The sequence below is a fragment of the Dermacentor andersoni genome, chromosome 6, assembly GCF_023375885.2.
Source record: "Dermacentor andersoni chromosome 6, qqDerAnde1_hic_scaffold, whole genome shotgun sequence".
In the NCBI taxonomy this organism is placed as follows: domain Eukaryota; kingdom Metazoa; phylum Arthropoda; class Arachnida; order Ixodida; family Ixodidae; genus Dermacentor; species Dermacentor andersoni.
Window position 1 is genome coordinate 24,786,425 of NC_092819.1, and position 15,826 is coordinate 24,802,250.

A 15,826-nucleotide genomic window follows, 5' to 3' on the forward strand; every position below is an offset into this window, starting at 1 on the left:
AAGCCAGATATTATCATGTTGCAAGAGACCCTCATTGAGGAAGTAAAGCTCTCAGGTTACCGGCCCCACGCCAGCCCACCAAGCTTCCGGACCGCGGCCGGCAGTAACGGCAGGGGAGTTTGCACCTTGGTGAGAAAAGGCCTCACGTACGTCGAGCACGAGTTATTGAGCAAAAGCCCAATCGAGCACACCATGGTAGAGGTGGTTACCGGGAAAAAGCAGAAGGAAAGCACTTTTCTGGTAAACGTGTACAGTAGCCCGTCACACGGAAAGCAGAAATTCAAAGCACTGTTACACAAAGCATGCAAAGTCGCGGGGCCCGACAACAGGCTGGTAATCTGCGGGGACTTCAACGCGCCGAATCAAGCCTGGGGTTACCCCAAAACATTGGCAAAGGGCAGGGACCTAATGCAAGATGCTACCGACTTGGGACTAAATCTAATGACCGACCCAGCATACCCTACAAGAATCGGCAACTCGATCACCCGAGACACAACGCCTGATCTCACTTTCGTCAGGAGTAATGGCGGTGGTATGGAGGACTTCGAATGGCGCAACACGGGCCACGAATTGGGAAGTGACCATTACATTGTGGAGGTCGTTGTCCCGCTCGGTGGTAACGACGCAGTTGGCAGAAGCCTTCGGAAACATAGATTTACTGACTGGGACGCGTTTCGAGGATTGTTACCCGAGGAGCAAACCGAAATTACGGACATTGAGCAGTGGTCCGCCGAGATTGTAAACAAGGTAGAAAAGGCCACCAAGGAAATCGAGACGGACGAGCGTGTCCACAGGGTCGACAGCCGCCTCGCCCACCTCATCGAAGCCAAGCAGTCCATCCTGTCAAGGTGGAAGACGCAGAGGACAAACAGAAAGCTACGCAAGAAGGTCGCCGAACTCAACCGCGAGATCGAGTCCCACAGCCGAGTGCTATGCACACAGCAATGGAATGAGGTTTGTAACGCAGCGGACGGCCAGATGCACTGCGGCAAGACGTGGAGCATGCTGAGGCATCTTTTGGATGCGACCACGACCAAGTCTCACCAGCACCATAACTTGGCCAAGATCATCCACAGGGCGCTGACCGAGCACGGGTAAGACGAAGTGAAGAAACGCCTCGACGACAAGTACCTCCCGGTCACTCCCACAGAGACGCACCCGGACTACCTAGGCGAAGCAAACGAGTGGCTAGATCGAGACATTGAAGTATGGGAAGTAAGGGTTGCCCTGCACGATCTCAACAGCAACTCCGCCGCTGGTCCCGACCGCGTTACGAACAGAGCGCTAAAAAATCTTAACGAAGCGGCCATCGAGAACCTCACGGCATACTTCAACACTTGCTGGCGAGCCGGATCATTACCGCGGCAGTGGAAAGCAGCCAAGACCATCTTGATTCCCAAGCCGGGCAAGCCACCCAACATTGAGAACCTCCGGCCGATCTCGCTTACGTCCTGTGTGGGCAAAGCGTTGGAGCACGTACTCATGAACAGGTGGCAGAGGTACCTGGAAGATTCGGGGCTCTACCCAAACACCGTCATCGGGTTCCGAAACAAGCTCGGAACTCAGGACGCCATGATACAACTGAAAAATGAAATCCTCGATGACACTACCAACACAAAAGACAAGCGAGCCATCTTGGGTTTGGACCTGCTGAGTGCTTTTGACAAAGTGAGACACTCAGCGATTCTCGCCCAGGTGTCACGGCTAAACATGGGCAAGAGAACTTATGCGTACATCAAGGATTTTTTGACGGAGCGGACTACCGAAATCATCGCCGGTGACCTGCGGCTCCAAAAGAGGAAGCTCGGCAGTGTCGGGACCCCCCAGGGCTCAGTCATCTCGCCATTGCTTTTCAACCTTGTAATGATAGGGGTGGCCGAGCGCCTCTCACGAGTGGCGCGGGTCCGACACACCATCTATGCCGACGATATAACGCTCTGGGTCCCAGGAGGAAGCGACGGACACATCGAGGATACATTGCAAGAGGCGGTTGACGCTATCGAGGAGCAGCTGGACGGGTCTGGGCTCGTCTGCTCCCCAAGCAAGTCTGAGCTGTTGGTGATTCCTCCGAAAAGGACAGCTAGGAAGACGAAAGGCAACGAACCTGCGAGAGAGCAAGACACAATAAAGATCAGGACGAGTGGTGGTCACATGATCCCGGTTGTCGAGAAGATCCGAGTGCTGGGGATGCTGATTGAGCGCAAACGAGTCAACGGCGAGACGGTCAACCGTCTGGCGGCCAAAGTCACCACGGCCATCCGCCTCATTAAGAGGGTGTCGCACAGAACAGCAGGCATGAAGGAAGAAAGCCTCACCCGGTTAGTGGAATCCTTCGCTATAAGCCACATTACATACGTTGCTGCTTTTCACAACTGGAGGCAGTGCGAACGAAATAAGATCAATGCGCTCATACGCAAAGCGTACAAAGCTGCACTCGGACTTCTCGACTGCACAAGCACCGACAAGTTCCTGGCCTTGGGAGTACATAACACCCTGGAGGAAATCGCCGAGGCGCAGAGGACCGCTCAGCTCGCGCGGCTATCAGAAACAAGAACGGGCAGACAAGTGCTGCGTGACCTAGGCCTGGGACCAAAGGAAATGGGACCCGAAAATACAGAGGTGCCTGTACCGGACGCAATTAGTAGAAGGCTACGGGTATGTCCGGTGCCAAGGAATATGAACCCTGAGTTCCACAAAGAGCGGCGGGCGGCGAGGGCCAAGGCGCTCATCGATCTCCATGCCAAAGACAGGGGTGCCGTGTTTGTGGACGCGGCAGAGTATCCACATGACAGAAAGGCATTCGCCGCTGCAGTCGTCGGGGCATCGACCGGTGCAACGAGAACAGCTGCGAGTGTGCGGACTCGAGGCGCGCATCAAGCCGAGGAGGTGGCCATTGCTTTGGCCATCGCCGACCCCGAGTGCACGACTGTGCTCTGTGATTCTAGGACGGCAGTGAAAAATTACGCCAGAGCAAGGGTGTGTGGTGAAGCCGCGCGTGTGTTGCGTGTGGTCGATCTCGCGAGTGAAAGTCGGTGTGTGGTGATAAAGTGGTTTCCGGCCCACATGGGCAGTGATGTGTCGGATCGCGGCAACGCTAACCACAACGAGACGGTGAACGCGGCGGCGCGAGGACTAACCAACCGTGCCGCTGCTACTACAGCCGACCCGTCGTGGTGGTGGGAAACCAAGGACAAAATGACTTCCTATAACGAAATTGTGAAATGGTACCGACTAGAGCGAAGGACTATGCCGCCACCTCATCCGGGCTTGACCCGTAAGGAGGCGGTTTTATATCGACAACTTCAAACGGGGTCATTATTCACCCCGGTGCTGATGAGGCACGTGTGTCCAAGTGTTTATGAAAGTGATCTGTGTTGTGTGTGCCGAAAGGAAAGAGCCACTGCAGCTCACATCCTTTGGGACTGTGCCAAGAATCCGCATGAAGCTGCAACAATAACAACGATCCCGCCGCGGCTCGAGGCCGCAACGAGATGCTATGACCAAGATGTCCAAACCCAGGCCGTCCAGCAGATCTCGGCGGCCCTCGAAAGGCAACGACCGAGCGAAACCGGAGGGAGGCTGCCACCCCAACAGAGGGGCAGGCGCGGTCGACCAAAGGGAATAGTGCGGCCGCGGCCGAAGTAGAGGCGCCACACGCCGTGAAGACGTCATGGCCGCGTCACGGTAACGCCTCCCTAACAGGGGAAGGCTAACCGTTCTGCAGGCGTTCACAACAAAGTTTCCTCACTCACTCACTCACTCACTCTCAGCTTCCCTCACTTCAAAACTTGTCCAGCCCATATCTCCCTGCACAGCTTCATTTGTAGTCTTCTCTTGAGCGCTCAAAGCGAACCGTCCCATTGACATTTGGTTGCCATCGAGTCCTGGTTGTACCCCTCACTTCAAGCGAACAACCGCATTTCCAAATTTAATCTTTCTGCTTGCTGCGCTATAATGTTATACTAAGCACAAAAAGACAGACACACATATGTGCAAACTTTTAACTGTTTATTTTTCGCTATCGCACGTCAAATATAAACACGAAGGGTAAATGTAAAATAAATAGATAACACGAAATGAAAGTGGAAAAAGAAGTCAAACTACGCACATCTGATTTAACAATGACGAGTAAGGCTAGATCAAACATCCGTCATTTATCCGGCTAGATCAAACATTTGCGCCGTGCCTTTCGCCAATCTATTTGAGGCCATGCGAAATTTTATGAATATGAGGTATGACAGCTGCCTTCGTATCCTCACCGTCCTTTGTGGCTACTTTCTTTTTGTTATTTAAGCCTCTCAAAACTTTTCCAGCGATGGACGATATAAATGTTATGGGATAACCACTGTCCTTAAATTTCGTGATATGTAGCTGCATACTATCGTTGATGCTGTGGCCACACGATTTTTTTTATGGCTACGTTAATGCTCGAATTCACACGTGCTCTTTTTGTTAACATAGAATGGCCTGAATGAAACTGGAGCAGACGTTCTTCACTCCTCGTTTTGTACTCCCAACACGTGCGAGTTGCACTGAATGTAAATTTTAAGTCTAAGAACTGAAGGCTATCATTATCTAACATTTCTACCGTAAACTGCAGGCGTTGGTGTGCCCGTGTGAACATTTGCACACTTACTGTTTCAGTAACATCTACGTGCTGGCCATATGGAAAATAAAGAAGGAAATCATCAACGTAACGGAAACATCTGACTGCTCCAAGGCTATGTAGCTTTTCTTGTAAGTTCAGGAACCATTACACCTTTCCACTTACACCGGAGCACCTCCTGTTTGCCCATAAGAATCTGTGTTTCATTATGGCCACATTTCTCTGCCCATTTTCTATTATTGTTTCTTCCTGTTTCCATATATCTATTGCCTTCGATTATCCATATACCAAGGTATTTGTATTCTTCTACCCGATGTATTTCCTGACTCTGTTTTGACAGTGTCTGTTCACTGTTTTCATTTCATTTCAAACTTCATTTTTAACGATATATTTCAATCCTAAATCCACAGATATTAGCCAGACGTTGCATATCACTTGGCTTGTTAGCAACGAACCCAAAGTCGTTCGCATAAAACAAACCTGCAAGCTGCTGCTCTACTATTGTGCCGACCTGTTTGTATGAGATATTAAACCAGGTATTGATTCCTTCTAACACCCATTCCATTCCTACCATGTGCACCATAAATAGCAGCGGGCATAAAGGGCACCCCTGTCAGTCCCTTGGTGATATCAACTTTCCCCTCGCTCCTCATCCCTTCCCATTCAAAGCAAACCGTATTTTCTAGGTAAATCTCCCTCAGAAGCTGTACACAGTCGTCGCCAAGCCTTCCCCTTCCATAATATCCCACAAAAAACTGCGGTATATGTTGTCATACACTCCGGTAATTTCTAAAAAAAAGCTACATATAGCGGGCTCCTGTCTCTCTGGATATTTCAGTACACTGAGTAAGAACGAATAAGTTATTATCCAGACGCCTATCGGTTCTGAAGCCATTCTGAAGTTCTCTCAATATGTTTATGATCTGCCCATGCTTGAAGTTTTAATTTTAATAGTCTGCGTTGCCAACATGTCTATATAATTGATGTAATGATCAACCGTACATACGAGTGAATTATTTTTCCTCCTTACCTTCATAAATTAAATTAATTCTACTTGGTCGCCAACTGCGTGGTATTCGCCTGTCTTGTAAGCTTTCTTTTTTCTCCTGCCTTCAAGAGAGTTCCCTTACCTTTTGGTCGCAACTCATTAGTCAGCCTAACGGGAACCTCGCCTAACCTTGTGATGCGCAGAGGCGAGCGCCATCTGGTGGTGCCTCAAGGAACCCAGCTGCGCGCGTGCTCCGCTGTGATTGGTTGGCCTGCTCGGCAAGAGAACAGCCGGGCCGCGGTTCCCACGGTCACAAAAGCCGGCGAAGTTCGCTTTTTAAAACGCGCTCAGTGCTAATACACATGCCGAGGAGTGTCCACTGGCAGCGACAGTCTACCGTACAATCCAGCAGGCTTCAAGAAGCGAAACAGGACTTTTGTGGTCTTGTACATGGAAGAGAGCCCAGAACAAGGTCTGAGGATATTTCCCTCCGAGAGCGATCTGTCACCAAAGCGGCTGAATCTAGCGAGTGGAGCACATTGTTGAGTGTCGAAGGATGCACGAGGATGCATCCGGTGCACACGGGGCTCAGCTTTTTCGGATGAGGGGGTCCAGAGCACCCAGGTATATTTTAGTGAGCGTCGCCATGAAGCGCAGAAGAGCAGCATACGAAAGGAAGCTTTGGGCAAGTGACGCGGCATGGAATAGTTGTCTTTGTCGTGAAGTGTAAAGCACTTGTGCCCCACCTACAATGTACGACGAGCATGCACGTTTAAATTTGTGTGTGTTTGCTGCGGTGTCCTTGCTCACTCTCCCCTGTCATGTGACAGCATTGGGCGAACGGTGGCCTTCAAGCCGCATTATGAAGTTTTTATGCTCCGAGTCCCGCCTCCCTGTTTGTACTGTGACAGCAATAAAGTTCAACGTGAACGGCAACTGCTGCGACAACCCTTTGTACAGGCGTGGAAGGCGTCAGTATTTTTTCTCCTTAATTTCTCTATTCTCAAGGTGTGAACAGTGTCAAACATTAGAAACCAATGTGAAACGCCTCCCTTGCATGTCTTCGAGGTATCCATGTGCCAGTGGTCTCAAATAGAGCTGCCGTAAATGGTCGGTATGACTGCTCCCGTCCACTGGAGGGGTAGTTGAGTTGCGTAAATATTAAATGACTTATTAAACTGGCAATATGCTTTCGGGACGTTAATTTAGGTGACATCCAATGTCTTTTTATAGTACGTTGGGTTTTATTTTATTGATTTGAGAGATGCAATAAAAAATAGAAAAAAAGAACATCCGCTGCACTACTCTTTGGCAGAACGCCCATCTATCAAAGTGTGCCTAGCTGTGGTACAAAAATATTTAAAGTAACATCCTAATAGAGAAACTTGTATAACGTATCATTCTTTAAAGAACCAACTATAGTATACAACAGCATACAAGTTATAGAGTGATATAGAACCAGAAAACATAATATCAAGACATAATTCAGCACGGAAAATTGCAAGTAATATAGCCACAAGTGTGAAGTCCAGTTTGCCTACGCGAAAGAATGTTGAGCATAAAAGTTGGCCCACTGACCCAGCGAAGAAGAAAACGTTTTGACGTTTAGAATGCCCGTAACAAACCCTTCATCACAGTATTTTGAGCATGGACTCCCTAGCAAACTTAAAGCGTGAGGACCTCGATTATTTTTTATTATTATTTCGTCAGTCACCCCATTTTTTCCTCAGCATTCCAAGATCATTTCTTGAGGCTTCCAGATCAAGCTGTTTGATGAATAAAGCATTTGACTGAACGTGTTAAGCACCTCTTGCGACAAATATTTTACCGTCTAGAACACACAATTTGTATGTGTTAGTTTAAAGCATTTTCTTGATGCTGCCGTATTAAACGATTTGATGAATAAAACATTTAACTGAACGTGTTAAATAACTGTTGGGACAAATATTTTAGCGTTTGGAACACATAAATAATTCGTGGGTCATGTTATATTAACATCCAAAAACGGTTCACTCACATCAGTGCATAGGGCGAGACCCGTACCGAAGCACACGACGCATATGACAAGAACTGTGCAGCCCTTGAGGTCCTGCAACCGGGGGTACTGGTCTTCTAGAACAGCCACCATGAGCTGAATGTTTGAAACCTGTAGCATAAATCGACAGAAAGTTTAGATGAGTTTATTGGGGATAATACCTTACTAAGCGCAACAGTTTTGCTTATAGCGTACTCACTTCCAACAAAACTGCCAAATGTGAACGATTATTTTTAATTTATTCCAAATGCTTCCTGCAGTCGATAAGTACTACTGACGTGCGGTTACATTATAATTCACGAGGTCTCAGCATGCCTTTGTTGTTTGCTTAATTGGACGATAACGACATGACCTTAGGAATAACACCTTTTTTTACCTTGTCGCATGATCTTACAATGCATGCTCTAACGCCCGAAAGCTGCTTTCAGCTTTTCGCCCGATTTCCTTGTGCAATGTACACCCCAGCATTATGCAAAGTAAAGTTTAAAATGAGAAAATAATCCGATATATATTAAAATAACTACATATACGGAGTACCTTAAAAGTGGCGTTCAATCGCCATTCATCAACAAATTTTAGCACGAATTCGCACGCATCGTGGTGATAATATCAATGAGAAATTAATCGATCCATAGCAGCTTTCTATTAATGAAGTCAACCGAGTGCATCAATGACAAACCCCAATTCATATACATTCTAATAAGTAAATTATAAGTAAAGCTTAACACAAGCATTGTCGCAGCATGACATGGGTCGTCTTTTTGCTCCAGAGACGGGCGATACCATTGCCAATTGTTTCACGTAAACAACTAAAATTTTTAAGCGTTAGAATCAAACGAAGTTCCAAGTTTCTTTCACTTACGCAGCTTCCAAGTCCGAGAAGAAACAGCATGAAGAAGAACAACACCGACCACAATTGAGGCAGGAATGATATTCGGCTCAGGGCTTCCGGGTAAGTGACGAAGGCCAATCCCAAATCTGTGAAGAAAAAGCCGAAATGAGCGGTATTATAAACGCAGTCTGAAAGAACTAGCACTTTCGCTTTATTCTTTTTCATGGCACAGTAATCCCGGGCTGCAACAAAACATGTAAATGATGAATATACAGAAATCTTGAAGTTTCTTTGCGTTGTACATCCACCTTTATACCAACTGGAACAGCAAGAATTGGGTGCAGCAGTAAAGATTGCACTTCTGAGTGATTCACCCAGCATAGTTGTATAGCCTCCGTGGCAATTAGCCGACAGCATCGATGCACGGCGATGCACATCCGGGGCTGACAGCGCGTCAGCAAAAAGATATGAAAATAATACGTAGAAACGCTGAGTAAGGTAACTAGAGATGCTCCCTTCATGCTATCCTGCACGGGGCAAGGGAATGACTTGGCATCAAAGTAGTCAGTTTGATATATGCAGGGAGTCTGAAGAACGCGTGTACAGGAAGGCTAACAACGCCTGGCACAGTCGCACCGTACAACGCTCAAGCCCAAGAACTACAACGCGAAGTGGCAGGTACGCGCTGTTGCCACGCATCTGATAATCGTCATAAGGCATTCTGCTTTGGTGATGCGCGTTTTCCAAACCTCTTCCTTTTTTTTTTCAATATGCATTTACTAGACCAAATCTATTTCTTACTCCGCTCTTTCAAACGACGCTGCAACGACACTCGCAATGCTATAACTTGTAGATATAATAAAGCGATTTACTGTCAAGCTGAATCTGCATTATGACGCAAGAAAATTTGTCTGCCCGCATTCTGTATCTTGCGGATGCATGCATCTTTTGCAGATGATTGGCGATATAAATTTGACGCATGCTGGTGACCACCATGGCGTTTTGAGCTTGCGTTTTTCACACTACCATATATTGCACAATATCATCTCTTCCCTATTTGTCTCTGTACAACGTTTATATCATTTTTATTATATCTAATGTCTTCCCATATTACTTCTATTTTATACATTGCACTTACACCTGACCTTTTCCATCTTCCACTGTGTAATGCCCTAACGGGCCCTTAGGATACTCAAATAAATAACTAGATAACTAAATAAATTTTTAATATGATGGGTCTGTAATTGATCATATGTTTTATGTGTTATGATTATTATGAAGAGTGGCAAGTACGAGTAGCACATATCCAGTGAACCAAGTCTGCGTCAAAGAAAAAAAGTTAACTACGGTCATAGATAGATATCGGAACTATGCGTAATGTTTCCCAAGAATGGGCTAATTCCATTAAAAATCTTTTGCCCCGAACACCGATATCCAGAAATCTGATATTAACGTGTAATAAGATCCTGTATAAAAACCCGCGTCTTTCCATATACAATATAGAACTATTGAATATGGTAGTTCATGAATCATACGGTTTCACTGCGATTAGCATTCTCAGGATACCTTGCGCGCTTTTCGGCATCTGTCCATCGATGTCCGTACTGAGCCGTTTGCTTTTCACGCCAACCTGAGTCGCCGGGTACGTGTCACTTGGTATGTTGCCGCTCTTCATAACAATCATCATAGCGTAGTAAAACATATCATCGCCACTTATACACCCATCATAATATAGATTGCTAATCATATTAAGTTCGTCAAAGAGCTCCAAAGGATGGATGCGCCACCAAATTATTCTAAAATACGGTAGTAAATAAACGTGAAGTATGAAGCGTAGCATCGTTTCTTCATTTTGTGACAGCCACTGAAGCTGCTGCACCTACCATGTATTTGCGAAGTGCGCCACACTTACTTACCCGAAGTTCCTTTCAAGGCCTGGGAGATATCTTGTACTCCGAGTTGATGCGCTAGTGAGCCAAGTGTGGAGAAAACGACCGATCCAGCTAAGAGGCTTGTAGCTGTATCGGCGATTGAAATGAAGAAAGCGTCCCTGAAATGCACACATTCAGAGACGTCCTGCATTAAAAATGTACGTTGAGAATCTGTTAGCTCCACAAATCATGCAGTTTAACGGGTGGTAATTTATTGCCACAAGTTCCATAACCATAAGCAATTAAAGCACGTCACTGCAGCATGAAATTATTAAAATTTACGAAAAACATGAGGATACATACTTCACGTTAAGTTTGCACCCAAGGCAAGATTACTGCTGGAAATCTCACTCCCTAATAAAAAATGCTAATTTAGCAACCAGTTCAGCGTTGCAAGATCAGTATATGGCTGCCGCGCTATTTACGTTGAACATAATTTTTGGAGAAAACAGAATAACGAAGCGAGTATGTACTAGGTTGCAATTCTTTATTGTGTAGGAATCAACAAGCATTTATAAAAAACGTTCCGAAGACATCACAAAACATACGCGCGCTCACTATGCAAGGCGCAATGAATTTGCACCAAGAAACTACCAAGAACCGCGACTCGAAAGCTAAAACAGTGGAATACGTTTGACCAGGATCTAACTCTACCAGCTTGCGGATATATTATAATAAAGAGTACTACGTGCGTGTTTTTCTTTCTCTTCTTTTGTTTTTGTTTTGTTTTGTAAAGTAAACAGCCTAATTGTTCACAGGCTTCCTCTTGCGAGCCTTATGAGAACAAACGCTTTTTTACGCTGTTCGGCCAAAATTAAGGCATCCATTGTTTCTTTTTCTGCCGTCAAGGTACACTGAACTACAAACATTACACTGGTACAGGTACACTGAACTACATTTCTACAAAAATTATTTCTTATCCTTACTGCACAAGTCAAATGTTACTCTTTTAAAGAGGATCTAAATGTCACAGTACCTTGAAATGCTGTGCTTGAAGTCACTGTAACTGGAGTACATCGTCAATACTCCCATGCCGATGCCAAGAGAAAAGAAGGACTGCTCGCACGCGTTGAACCATACCTGAGGAAAGGACAGCAATTGTGAAGGATTGCTGCCAACTTAGCGTTTTCGTTCTCACAAGTGATGGCTCCGAGCCTGTTGCGTGCAGCATTCGTCGTATAATTTGCCTCGAATCTGCATTAGAAAATTTAGCTCTTCCACTGAGATGGCGTCCGTACAAATTGGTCCTTTCGCGTGCATGACCAAGCTCGTCTTTTTTCTTTTTCTACCTAATTAAGAATTCACTGGTTTAAGAGCTCCGTGATGGATATGCGCGGAATCTCTAGTAAAATTTATTTCCAGAGCTCGTCAACTGCTTGGGAACGTTAGACCTTATAACGTATCTATCATCATTATTATTAGCCTGAGTTTCAACGAGGCATAATGTGGGAATGAAATTACATGGAGGCTCGTTTCATAGAGATACTGCAACAGCGACTCATTAGATCTGCTGTCCGCGAGCCGTCGCTTTTAGACTTCAGTTCGGTCAGTGCCTAACTCCATATACTTAATTACGTTTTCCTGGAGTGTCTAAAGCACGTCCAAAATATACGGACACCCTCTGCAGACGCAGCAACGTATCACTTTGGATAATGGACACTGTCTCTATAAGGTTGACCATATATAGGGGCAAGTGATGGCTTGTGTATAAAGTTAAGGTTACTGCGGTCTACGGGGCTTCACGATAGACTTTAACAAAGCCGCCCCCTACTGCTCTATAGTGTACGTGGTTTGTTCGTGCTCATCTTTCTTTTTCTTTGTCTCCCCCCTTCACTCTCCTTCTCTTTTTATCCCCCTTAACCTTTCCCCCGTGCAGGATAGCAAACCGGAACTACCTCTGGTTAACCTCCCTGCCTTTCTATGCATCCTTTTCTCTCTATTTTGTATAAAGGGCTCCCCGGCCCGAAATCTCCGGAGTGAGATTTCCTCCACACTGCAAAATAATGTAACCCTTGAAAGTGAATAAGGGCGTAAATCTGCCTGTAACTCACAACTAACTCACAACCTTAGACCCAAAAGGGTGTAAGAGAGGGATCTAATACACGCTTACACCCTTGTTCACTTTTAAAGTTGTACATTATTTTACAGTGCATCCGAGAAAGAATATGGAGAAAAGAGCAGACACGCATGTCTCGCCGAAGGATAGATTTTCGGGCAATGAGACCGGAGGGGGGGGGGGTTCAGGGGGAAGGGACAAAAATTAAATTATGGGGTTTTACGTGCCAAAACCACTTTCTGATTATGAGGCACGCCGTAGTGGAGGACTCCGGAAATTTCGACCACCTGGGGATCTTTAACGTGCACCTAAATCTAGGTACACGGGTGTTTTCGCATTTCGCCCCCATCGAAATGCGGCCGCCATGGCCGGGATTCGATCCCGCGACCTCGCAGGGGGAAGGGAAGTCGAAGGAGTTTCGGGTGGTGAGAAAGAGTGAGCGCGTTACTGTTAGCGAGGTCATTCTTGTGTTAACTTGCTTGATGTCAACGAAGCCCGCACCTATACTGACAGCCTCAACGCATTTAGGAAGCTCAGCAAACGTGGCGAGAACATTGCGTATTTGTGAACAGACTGATCGACTTCGCGAGCCTTAACGTGTAAACATCTCCGCCCACTAGGTGCGGGCACGTGGTCATGGCCACCGGAACAATAATGTCAATTTTCGCATCGATGCCCTTGAAGCGTTCCTTGTGGCACGTTTCTCCTACAGTGTTATTTTACCATGGCTTGCAATGCTCACCTGTATTTCGAGTATCTTGCTCCACTGGGGTACAAAAAAGGCGGTCAGGCCCTTTCTGGCTCCTTCCTGGAGCAGCGTGACAACGAGAAGCGAGAACAGCACCACGTACGGGAACGTTGATGTCAGGTACGCCACCTGCGAGGTGACACAACGTTGCTCTTTACGATGAAGATACAGCGTGAAGTTATGGAGATAATGGAGCCGCATTTCGTTGTATACACAGGCAACCAAAGATTACGATCCGGCTGAACGGAAGGATACAAGCGTGCGCGCACATGCATTGTCCGCGAGGAATTAAATAAAACGTGCCAATAAACTTCGAACATCTGCGAAAAGATCCTTTAACGTGCTCAAACCAAACGAAGGCCGTAGATTGACAACATGTGCCACAGTGCAACGCGCATGACTGGCCGCACTAGTCGCGCATTTCTCGCTTCCCTTATTCGACTGCTTGACTCTTACGAATGGAACTCACTTCGTACATGTATATGCGTGCTTCAAATGTTGCAACCGGGATTTAACAGCCACAGAGCTTCAATAGAAGCTACCACGCTTTTTATTTCGGCGACAAGTACGTAGAGCGAAATGTGCTCCAAAGTGGCACGCAGTAACACCGGATATTCTTATATAACGTACAAAACATTAAAATCAAAACAAAGAACAAGCACTCTCGCTTAAAACTACTACGGCGTAGACGTAGACACTCCGGCAAGTGTTCCAACTTTACATGTCACTCAGGGTCTGGTGGCAGGGGGCCACTTTGAATAACGCATTCGGTGTCGCACACCTAACTCCGTGGTCATTCGTCCAAATGTTTACGCAGAAGAGCGCATCCATGCAGGCGTTTCTTCTAAGACACGAAATATTGAAATTTACATGCCTATAGCTCACTAAATTCAATATTTGCAGTATAACAACCACCAGATCGTTCAAGTGCGCCGCAGCGTCTATTCTATGCTACTTTATTTCATTTGACTTTATTTTTTCAATGTCCCGCACGTGCATAATTCGATCAAAAAACCACCAGCATATGCGCCTTGCCAGTGCAAGGCAAAACAAGCCAATGTCTTGTAGCGTTGTTCCGCGAGGTGTGCACGTACCTTGCCAATTGAGTGAACACCCTTGATAGTGGACGCTGCTTGGACAACCCACGAGAGCAACAGGCACAGTGCCATTCTCCAGTCGAAGGCCGAGGGAAGCTTGAATTCTCTGGAGTCTTTTAACGCGTAATTCCTTTGTGAACAAGAAAGGATGGAATAAAAAATTATCAGTAAAAATGAAACTGGTATGGCTTTTTTGCTTCAATTTTTTCAAGGACGATTGCTTTGACCATACGCTGGCGCTCTCGTCTCAAACTTCAATATTCAAGACGAAGCTTATGCTCGTGGCCAACTGCGACTTATTCTCGGCGCCTTATTCAAATACATGCAAAACATAGAAATGTTATTGCGAGACAACTGCTCGACGGATTTGAATAAAATTTGTTGCATTTGAGAAAGTTATATTCCAGAAACTATACAAAGCATAATTTTGGTCTAAACCTCAACGCTGAAAGCGAAAAGGTGCTCAAGCTTCGGCAGCGTTGACTGCTATGTATGAAACGGAGTCTGTAGGCTTTATAACGCGTTAACTTTAACACCTGGGCTTCTCGCCCTCACTTCCGCAGCACGTCACGGCGCATACACGGTTTGTGCATGCGCCGTCGATACATAGCGAGAACGGCAGCGGCGCGGATGGCATAAAATCGCCTCGAGTGTCCGTACCAAATTGGGCAGACTTTGTTGCTTCATCGCGTAATTGCGCAGAGGACAGAGTTGTTAACCAGCACATTTGTAGCGGCGGCATCATCATCAGCAGCAGCAGCAACAACAGTAGTATAGATCGCTATAAATGTAATTCGATTCGTCTTATGTGCGCTGTCTCCAGCAACGCGAGAGCCGGCGTGGAAGGCGACAGTCGCCCTCCTCTTCTGCAGCCGGAGCCGTCTCCCGCAGCCGCCAATGGGGAAAAGGGCGGCGGGGGACGAGGAGGGCTGTCCTTCCCGGCTGCTCCATAACAGCAAAGCCTTCAGTCGTCCCAAAGCTTTCAAGTGACAAGTGGCTCTGAAAAGCTGGCATTCGGCGATGACCGCGCCCCGCAACTTCGTTACTTGAAACCACGTACCATTTGAGTTAAGTTATGGGGTTTTACGTGCCAAAACCACTTTCTGATTATGAGGCACGCCGTAGGGGAGGACTCCGGAAATTTTGACCACCAGGGGTTCTTTAACGTGCACCTAAATCTAAGTACACGGGGGTTTTCGCATTTCGCCCCCATCGAAATGCGGCCACCGTGGTCGGGATTCGATCCCGCGACCTCGTGCTCAGCAGCCTAACACCATAGCCACTGAGCAACCACGGCGGGTGTACCATTTGAATTGGCGCCTTTGTATCGGCCGGTGAAATTCCCACCACTGCCAACCACGAAAAAAAGGGAGCGACAGAGCCAAGGAAGGCCGTTCGTTTTGAAACAAACGTTCTGCATTATGGGCCCAGAGATCATGATCACAGTGTACGACGAGGGCCAGACAGAATCGTCTGCTATGATTTTATCTGCGTAGGGAAACTTGAATCAAGCTTGTCTTTAACATGACCAAG

The 15,826-nt window shown here is 46.6% G+C and overlaps 1 protein-coding gene and 1 pseudogene across 3 annotated transcripts in view; one reads left to right on the forward strand and one right to left on the reverse strand.

Moving 5' to 3' along the window:
- The window catches only part of LOC129382267 (sodium-dependent nutrient amino acid transporter 1-like), a 43,984-nt gene that overhangs the window by 11,167 nt on the left and 16,991 nt on the right, over positions 1-15,826 (reverse strand). For all 3 annotated transcript variants that reach the window (XM_055065954.2, XM_055065956.2, XM_055065955.2), the window contains 6 exons: positions 14,291-14,423; positions 13,191-13,325; positions 11,369-11,472; positions 10,378-10,511; positions 8,492-8,607; positions 7,612-7,740 (listed from right to left, as the gene is read on the reverse strand). In XM_055065954.2, coding sequence (XP_054921929.1) covers positions 7,612-7,740; positions 8,492-8,607; positions 10,378-10,511; positions 11,369-11,472; positions 13,191-13,325; positions 14,291-14,423 — 751 coding nt within the window. The remainder of the gene's footprint in view (positions 1-7,611; positions 7,741-8,491; positions 8,608-10,377; positions 10,512-11,368; positions 11,473-13,190; positions 13,326-14,290; positions 14,424-15,826) is intronic.
- Positions 347-3,762, forward strand: LOC140218942 (uncharacterized; annotated as a pseudogene).